General features: G+C 41.0%; 1 protein-coding gene and 1 non-coding gene across 6 annotated transcripts in view; both read left to right on the top strand.

The window, feature by feature from the left end:
- The first annotated feature begins 167 nt into the window (after positions 1-167).
- Uchl5 (ubiquitin C-terminal hydrolase L5) overlaps positions 168-8,761 on the top strand; it is a 28,355-nt gene continuing 19,761 nt past the window's right edge. For 2 of the 5 annotated variants that reach the window (XR_001196692.3, XM_005073459.4), the window contains exons 1-3: positions 168-416; positions 7,047-7,110; positions 8,568-8,673. Coding sequence is in view for 4 of the 5 variants with exons in the window: in XM_005073459.4 (XP_005073516.1) it covers positions 341-416; positions 7,047-7,110; positions 8,568-8,673 (246 nt within the window). In the remaining variant the exon portion in view is untranslated. The remainder of the gene's footprint in view (positions 417-7,046; positions 7,111-8,567; positions 8,674-8,761) is intronic. The other 3 variants (XM_040737772.1, XM_005073457.4, XM_005073458.4) reach the window with 3 other exon arrangements.
- On the top strand, positions 1,874-2,005 carry LOC121137370. Its single transcript, XR_005874622.1, has one exon. It is a non-coding gene; the product is annotated as a small nucleolar RNA U109 (small nucleolar RNA).

Below are 8,761 nucleotides of genomic sequence, written 5' to 3'. Positions count from 1 at the left end.
CTCATCGCTCCGCCCCAGCGCCGGAGTGCCAAGGGTCCCGGATGTGCCTCCCTCCGGCGCTCCGAGGCCCCGCCCCTCCTCAGGCCGGGCGGGGGACGCTCTACGGGTCCTGAGAGGCAGAGGGGGAGGAGTTTCGCCGTCTCCCGGGTGCCTAGGACGTCTTCCTGCGCTCCGTCGCGCTGCAGGTGACGGCGCCCGGAGGCTGTCGGGAAGTAGGCGGGGTGACGTGAGGTTGACGCTCGGCGGCGGGTTTTGCTGAGCTCCGCGGCCGGTGGCGCCTGGTGCCTTGGGGGCTTCGGAGAGCGCGAGGTGGCGTGGGGCGGCGTGTGTGGCCGGGGCCATGACGAGCAATGCCGGGGAGTGGTGTCTCATGGAAAGCGACCCCGGGGTCTTCACCGAGCTCATTAAAGGATTCGGTGAGCACCAAGGGGACCGTCCTGGGTCGGGGGTTCCGGGAGGAGGTCCACGTTGGGCCAGGTGGTCACCTGGCGCCCCCGACACCCGGAGTCGGAGAAGTGACTTCAGGGACCGGAGTCGGCGCGCGTGGAAAGTAGGGCTGCGGCCGCGTCCTCGGCCCGGGGCAGCCGCGCCTCCGCCGGGATCTCGGGAGCCACACTCCACGAGGGCAGCGATCCCCTCTGCCTTGTGCACCGCTGTGCTCTCCGGACTCGACGGGAATCGACTCCGAGCGTCCTCCTTCCCTGTCTCCCTCCCTCGTCATCTCCGTGCTTCTCTTGCCCTTTCCAGTGTCCCTTCCCCGCGGAGCCTCCCTGTCCGCGGTGTGATCAGGTGCAGCGCTCGGGCCGTCGGTCGTGCGGAGCAGCCGGTCCAGGGCGTGTGTTTTCCAGGGTGGTGTCTTGAGGCCCCAGCCGCCCGGGAACTCGAGATGCTAGTTTCTCAAAGCAGGAAGGACTCTCACCTTTCATGTGTGGGCACCTCTTCCGGACCGCCGCAGATGCCGACTTAACGCGGGTCTGCACGCAGATTCCCCGGTTCTTTTCCTCCCTCCTTTTTGGCTTCCGGTGAAGTGAGTTTTCTTGAGGTAGTGCTCTCTCCTGAGAGGCCACATGCTTACCTCTGAATTCCCTTCCGACTGGTATTTCCTTCCGTGTACTAGTCAATCGATAGGACATTTTAGCCTTACTTTCCTCATGGTCCCAGCCTCTTTGTTTTTTTTTTTTTGTTTTCATTTTAATTTTTCCTCAAGTATTTTTTTAGCTGTTTTGTTAAAATTTGTACCCGAGATAGAGCAAACACGAATGTAGATCTTGTCTCTTGTACATGACCAAATATTTGGAACACTACCTAGCATATGTTCACCTGTACCTCGGGAAGTTTTAATGTGAACAACTGGATTGCTGCCCGGAAGAACTGAGGGTTAAAACTGTAATAATAGGCGTTCTTACATGAAAAGTATACAGAAAGTGTTTTAAGCATATAGATCGTGAAAGAGCTGAGCAAAAGGAAGCATAATCTGAATTCAGATAACTTTGTTATCTGAAATGCAGTTATCTGAATGTAGTTTATGGGCGAAGCCAGCAAAGTCACTAAAACATGGTGTAATGAATGGGCGGGAAGAGTATAGATCTTGGGTAGAAAGGTAAAGCCATGCCAGATTATATACCATATTGTATAGATTGAATTGCCCTGTAGTCACTGCGGTCTTATTCCCAGAAAGATTTGAATGAAGGTCAAAAATATTAAAATAAAATTAGTTTGTAATTAAGATTGATTATGCCTACAGTGTTAGAGTTGTGATGAATGAGATGAGAATCTTCTTGAAGCTGGTAAATTTGTGGGTGATTGGCTTGATATGAAGTCCTGGGCTACAGAGGAAGTAGAGTTAGTATTTGCATAGTATTTCAATTCCAAGTTGCATGTGGACATACCTCTCCTCATTCTCTTTGGAGCAGGAGTACATCCAGAACATGCTATATTAACAGGAGTTCTCAGGGCTGCCAACCTTACAGTAGAGGTTGAGTGGTAGTATATTTCTCCTACACAAAAAGAAAAATAATTAACAGGACTGCTGGTTTACTGAATGCAGGAAAGAAGACAGAAATGACCGTAGTGGCTAATAAAGTACAACTGAAAGAATAGGCTCAATAGGAAAGAAAACTAAATGAGTTTTAATTATTACTGAACTTGAAGTGTTCAAAGGTTTATCGATAAATTTTATCTTCAGAATCTTAACTGTCATTTAAAAAGTTAACTTTCAGAGATAGTGGCCCACGTAAGTTTATTTTTAAATTAACACGTGCAGTCTAGGGCTGGTGATAAAGATAAAACAAGTGGGGGAAAAGTGCTTGCTGCCCAAGCTGATGACCTGAGCTCCATCCCCAGAAAGGGAGGAGTAGGAGCTTACCACTCTGAAAGCTGTCCTCTGGATTCCCACACTCAGAATTCCACACTCTCATGTGGCACATGCGCGTTAGTACTTGCTCACACCATGAAAAGAAGTTAACGTAGTCCATAATGCACTGCTCTTGTCAGTTCACGTCTTCAGAAAACTTGTCATTTGAAAATAGTTTCGATAGAGTTAGACATTAGAGTAGTAATGGAATGTGTTTGCACGTATTAAAAATAAAGCAATAGATTGGGTGTTGGTGGTGCATGCCTTTAATCCCGGCAGAGGCAGGTGGATCTCTGTGAATTTGAGACCAGCCTGGTCTGCAAGAGCTAATTCGAGGACAGCCTCAACAGCCACAGAGAAACCCTATCTTGAAAAACTAAAAAAAAAAAAAAAAAAAAAAAAAAAAAAAGAGTAATAGTTATTAATGGATTGTCTTCTAAAAAGAAGAACTTTGTAAAAAGTTAAATGAAAGTAGTTTGTATCATCAGCTGCTTCAAAGGAAAAATACCCCAACTTTATTCCAGTTATTTCCACCTTTTCCACACTTTTTCCTGCCTGGTTCTTGTATTTACAGTAGGGGTTGGAAGCTAATTCTTTTGAAAGGGAAATGTTTGTGTTATGAATATTACTGCAGATTTCTTTGAAATGAACTCACTAACATTGACTAGATTGGTACCTACTATATATATATATTTAGTTCACTGTGTTGATCCAGGTGTAGCAAAGTACAGAGGTCTTTGCCATGAGAGAGGAAGTCTGGAGTAGTTTCCTCATAACTACTGACCCATGCCTTAATACAGATGTGAATTACTTGGGTCCAACATGGTGTTTCTTTGAGATTAGATCTATGATCACATCTAAGGTGAATTTTACTTTATTCTGAGGAAACAGACAAGTTAATATTTGGCTTACACACAAGAAAAGTAGTTTGGGGGAGGTTCATAAGTACTGCTTATAATTATTGGGATCCCCCAAACAGCAGTGTCATTTATAGGGTATCAGCCTCTAAGGCTCTCAGTTAAGTTCAAATTGTGTAGCCCTTTCTTTTAAAGAGAGGTTCTTATTCATACCACCAACCACATGCCACTTATGATCGTGTGTACCATGGGTTAACTGAGAATGGGATTAAGGGAAACTTATGGGAGTGTTTTGTGTGTGGGGGGGGATGTGGAAACTGGAGTCATCTCTATTGCTTTTGGTATACTTAGTGATGATGTTAAGGGAATGAAGAACTGTTGTGAAGCAACAATTTGGGAGATAGCATAGCAATTGTTTAAGACACTAGCAGCATTTTGGGAGAATATCACCAAAGTAATATCACCAAAGTATTTTTTATAGGGAATGGTGCTCTGTGTATTTTAAGGAAATTATTGTTCTCTGTGGTTTAGAAAGTCATACTCTTGGCTTGGAATATGTGAGTTTATTAAGTATATAGCAAGCTATAGTAAGAAAATACTTAACAAAAGATTGGGAGTGATGGCTCAGTAGTTAAGAACAGGTATGCTTATAATTGCTTGTAACTCCAACTCCAGGGGATCCTTCAGGGTCCCAAGGACCCCTGAACTCATGCATATGCACACATATTAAAAAATTAAGCAAAATAAACATTTAAGAAAAGGCATCATTATAGGCTGGAGAGTTAAGTTGAACAGTTAAGAGCATCAGTTGCTCTTCCAGAGGACCTGGATTCAATTACTAGCACCCACATGGCATCTCACAACTGCCTGTAACTCCAGTCCCAGAGGCCCAGTGCTTTATTCTGACCTCTGTAAACACTAGGTGAGCACAAGGAGTACATACATACATGCAGGCAAAACATAAAATAATAAAATAAATCTTAGAAACCCGAAAATCAAAACGTCATCAAATCAGGTACTCAAAACATGTAGCAGAAACCAATTGAGAAGTCCCTTTGAGGTAGCTGGAATTCCCCAGAGAATTCTGGGCAGAGTAGAATGTCTCCTCTAGTGAGACTTCCAGGTAAAAGAACAAATGCCAATATTCATAGCATCCCGCAGAAACTAACTGTGACAGTTGAGGCCAATTTAATGACGCTTGCTATCTACCTGTAATTTACTAATTGTTCATTTACTTTGACTTACTATATATTTAATAAAATCATTCAAAACCAAAAGTGTGACTACTGTAAATCATTCTTCAGACCATGCAAACAATTTTTTTTCTTGGCCAGGCATGGGAGGCTGATGCAGGCGAATTACAAGTTCAAGGTCAACTTCAGTTGATTAGTGAAACTCTAAGGGGGGGAAAGAAAAAGAGTATTTTTGAAATCAGATTTGGAATTTTTTATAGTTCTATAAAACCACCTATATCAATATAATATGTTAGTGTATAAGTATTTTAAAACTTATGTCATTTTAATTTTAGAACCTCTTTAGAAGAGTGTTCTGGTTTGGATGACAGATTATATGATCATCCGATATAGGATTTAGCTCAGTTATTCATGAAAATGTCATAAACATCAGTAGTAATGAATGATTTGTCCAGCCCTGAACTTGTAGAATATGTCCTATGTATCCTTCATATATAATATATGCACCCTGCACTGTCTTTGATTTGTATGTACTTATCTATTGGATCATAGAACTTATGAGTGTTATAATGGTTTATTCATGTCTGTCCTTGCCAGAGCCTACTACTTGTCCATGTCACACAGAATGTATTTGATAAATAATAGTTGTTCACTAACTTTGAAAATTCTTCCCTCACCTGTGTGTGTGTGTGTGTGTGTGTGTGTGTGTGTGTGTGTGTGTGTGTGTGTGTGTATGTAGTATGCATGTGTTCATGTTTCTGGAGGCTAGCTAGCCATTTCTTCAGTTACTCTCCACTTTAGTTTTTGAGATAGGGTCTCTCACTGAACCTGACTCTTTATTCATGTATTTTGTGTTTATGAGTGCTTTGTGTTTATGCACACCGGGAGAAGGAACCAGATCCCATTACAGGTGGTTATGAGCCACCATGTGGTTGCTGAGAATTGAACTCAGGACCTCTGCAAGAGCAGACAAGTGCTCTTAACCACTGAGCCATCTCTCCAGCTGAACCTGGATCTTACCTGTTAGCTAGACCAGATGGCCAATAAGCTCCAGAAATCTGCATTGCCACTTCCCTGCTTCCCAAGGGTTAGGGTTCTGGAAGCCTGCCCTCTTGACTTTTTTGTGGGAACTGGCAATCCAAATTCAGGCCCTGCTGGTTGTGTGCAGGGGACTTTACTGCCTGATTCTTCTCCTCAGCTTTTTATTTAATATATATTAGGAGAATTAAGTTCTTTGTGTTTGGTATTTTTCCCTCCCTGTGTGTAACAGGAAAGCTTTTCTTTGGCTTTAGACAAAAAAGACACTGACTTTGCTTTGTATGTGCATGAGGAAAGTCTTTTCTCCAGTTTGAGCTTCAAGTCTGCCAGGTGTGGTAGCTGAGACCCATAACTCCAGCAGTTGAGAATGAAGCAGTAGGCATGGGGTGATAGGAATCTGAGCGTACACTTCGGTTCTGTGCTAGGGACTGAGTGTATGTACTCTACCATTGAACTAGAGAACTGTTAAAGGAAGTTTATAGGAGGTCTGAAGGCTTCCCCAATAAATACTCTCTTGAAAATAATTAGGATTATTAGATTTCCAGACAACTGTAGGCAAATGTGGGTTTTCATTAGTAGTAGCTGTGGTGAATTCAGGCAGAGCATTTAATATCCTGACTACTCTTCTGTTAGTCATATCCTTGTAGGTGTTAGGGAAACTATTCAAAACAGTTTTCACACAAGAGACACTGGTAGGCAGTCATTTTTATGTATTGTAATACTATCTAACATCTAGTGGCCTTCAGTGTTAGGTACTATATTAATATGTCTTATTTATTCTCTCATTTGTGCCTCAGCAGTTTTATAAGAATGAGAATATAGAGGTAAAATGGTCATACACAATAAATGGTTGAGCCATGTTTCAAATTTAGCAGTTAGGAGGCTGAGTGCTTACTAGATGACTACTGTGGTTCTTCTAGAATGAGGTCTCTTAATTGTAACTAACACTATTGGTCAGATAATCCTGGAGGCCTGGTTGTGTTGCCCAGGCTGGCCTTGAACTCATGTATTCAAATTATCCTCCTGTCTTAGCTTTTCTAGTACCTGGAACTATAGATATATATAGGTATATCTTACCCTGTGTAGGATGTTTATCATCTTTTTCTATTAGATGTCAGTACTCTCCAGACTAGTGACAATAAAAAAGGTCTATAGACATTGCTGTATTTTCCCACGGGAACAAAATAACCAGGGTTGGAAGAGTGTGCTTGGGTTAGGGAATGAGGCTAGTAGAAAATATATACTTGGAATGTGTCAAAACTAAAGATTGAAAGTCATAGTTGAATGCTGTTCTTTCACAGAAGAAAAAAGTATAGAATGAAATGTAAAGAGCTAAGTAAGTATTTAGATATATAGAAGGCCAAGATCACAGGGTGCTGATTTAATGCAAATAAACTTGAAAAACTTTAATACTGTGCTCTCAATAAGTCACTGGGAAACAATAAAAGGAGTAGTGGGATTTGGCTGGGGGTGTTAGCTTTATCTTTGTAATTTGTCAATGTCTTGTTGCCCTGGAATGCATCTTTCTTTTAGTTAGTATTTTAATCATTGGTAAAGGAGAAAATAATTTATTTGTTTTTTAAAGGAAATAATTTCTTGTTTTAGGTTGCCGAGGAGCGCAAGTAGAAGAAATATGGAGCTTAGAGCCTGAGAATTTTGAAAAGTTAAAGTAAGTGAAGTTTTAGTTATATTTACCTACATTTTAGCACAGTCTTAAAGATTCAGATTTGTCTGTTCATTTTACTTGAATTATCCTAGGCTGAGTACCTTTAGGTTTTGTTTTGTTCTAGCAAATGATGGATATATGGATATGTAGATAACTCTAGACCAGCTCAACCTGGACTGTGTAGTAAGATTCTGTCTCTACAAACAAGCAAACAAGAAAAACATTAACCATAGCTATAAATGGAGGATCAGATGAGTTTTCATTTTGGAGTGTTCTTAGAGTCTTACAATGGGGACAAGAAATAGTCTTTAGAAGGGGAAAAATGGCAGTTGAGCCTGCTGCCACTTTTTTTGTAATCTCAGTTTAGGAGCCTGAGGGCTGTCGGGAGTTTCACACTCTGGGCTACAGAGTGAGACTTTGTCACAAAAAGCCTGTAAAGTAAGATGAAGGGGGAAATAGGTACTTACAATTACTATACTGTCTTTAGTAGTAAGAAAAAGATGAGTTTGTTTTTCCATGCTTCATCTTCTCCATAGAAAAAGCAGTGATTTGAGACAAAATGAGAGGCCCATTCTGCTTGAAATCAGGCAAGGTGAAGACGAATCGTTTGAACTGTACTTTAAAATACAGTAAAGATTTTTTTATAAGGAAGTTGTCAAATATAGGAAGAAATCTTAAATAATGACCTCATGTTTCTTATAATTCCATTAAGAATGAGTAACTTGATTATGTCTGAGGTGGCAATTGCCATTCAGACTATGGTTTGAAGATTATGCATAAATTCAGTAATCATGCAGAAGCATGTACTGTCAGCTGTTTTTGTATGAACACTCTACAGGCTCTTTATTTGTACAAATTGGAGTTTGATGTAGGTGAATAGCTTCCAGTTTTTCTCTGTTGTTTATTTTCGGTTTCCCTTATTTGTTGTAAGACAGAACCACATGTTGCTCTGACTGGCCTTGAACTCCTGGTCTTTTTTGCCTCTACCTCCCAAGTGCTGGGTTTGTAGGCATGTGCAACCACATTCATTCAGTTATTTTTCTATTTATTTATTTATTGGTTTTTCAAGACAGCTTGAAGCCTGTCCTAGAACTTGCTCTGTAGACCAGGCTGGCCTCGAACTCAGATCCACCTGCCTCTGCCTCCAGAGTGCTGAGATTAAAGGCGTGTGCTACCAATGCCCGGCTTTTTTCTATTTTTTAAAGTGAGTTGATACAAGATACAAATGAATTGTCTCCAGATTTGAGGAAAAACTTTATAGAATTCTGTTCTAAATGTTCTAGGTTTTAATTTCATTAACTTTTAAGCCAACATTCTAATGACTGTGAATGGCTGTCTTGGTTAAACATTTTTCATATTAACTTGGTTAATTTATATTCTCTTTGTTAAATAGCTGACTATGACTTAATATATTGGTGATGTGGTTTTGGTGTTGCTAATTTAGTTTTTTTATTTTGTAGGCCAGTTCATGGGTTAATTTTTCTTTTCAAGTGGCAACCAGGAGAAGAACCTGCAGGCTCTGTGGTTCAGGACTCCAGACTTGAAACAATATTTTTTGCCAAGCAGGTATGGTCTGTAGATTCTCTGAAAAATTACAAGAGCCAAGGAACGTATTTGCATCAATTTTAATTCTTTCTTTGGTTGTGGGGGTCAC

This window comes from Mesocricetus auratus, unplaced genomic scaffold (genome assembly GCF_017639785.1).
Source record: "Mesocricetus auratus isolate SY011 unplaced genomic scaffold, BCM_Maur_2.0 Super-Scaffold_100676, whole genome shotgun sequence".
NCBI lineage: Eukaryota > Metazoa > Chordata > Mammalia > Rodentia > Cricetidae > Mesocricetus > Mesocricetus auratus.
This window is presented reverse-complemented; position numbering and strand designations above follow the sequence as displayed.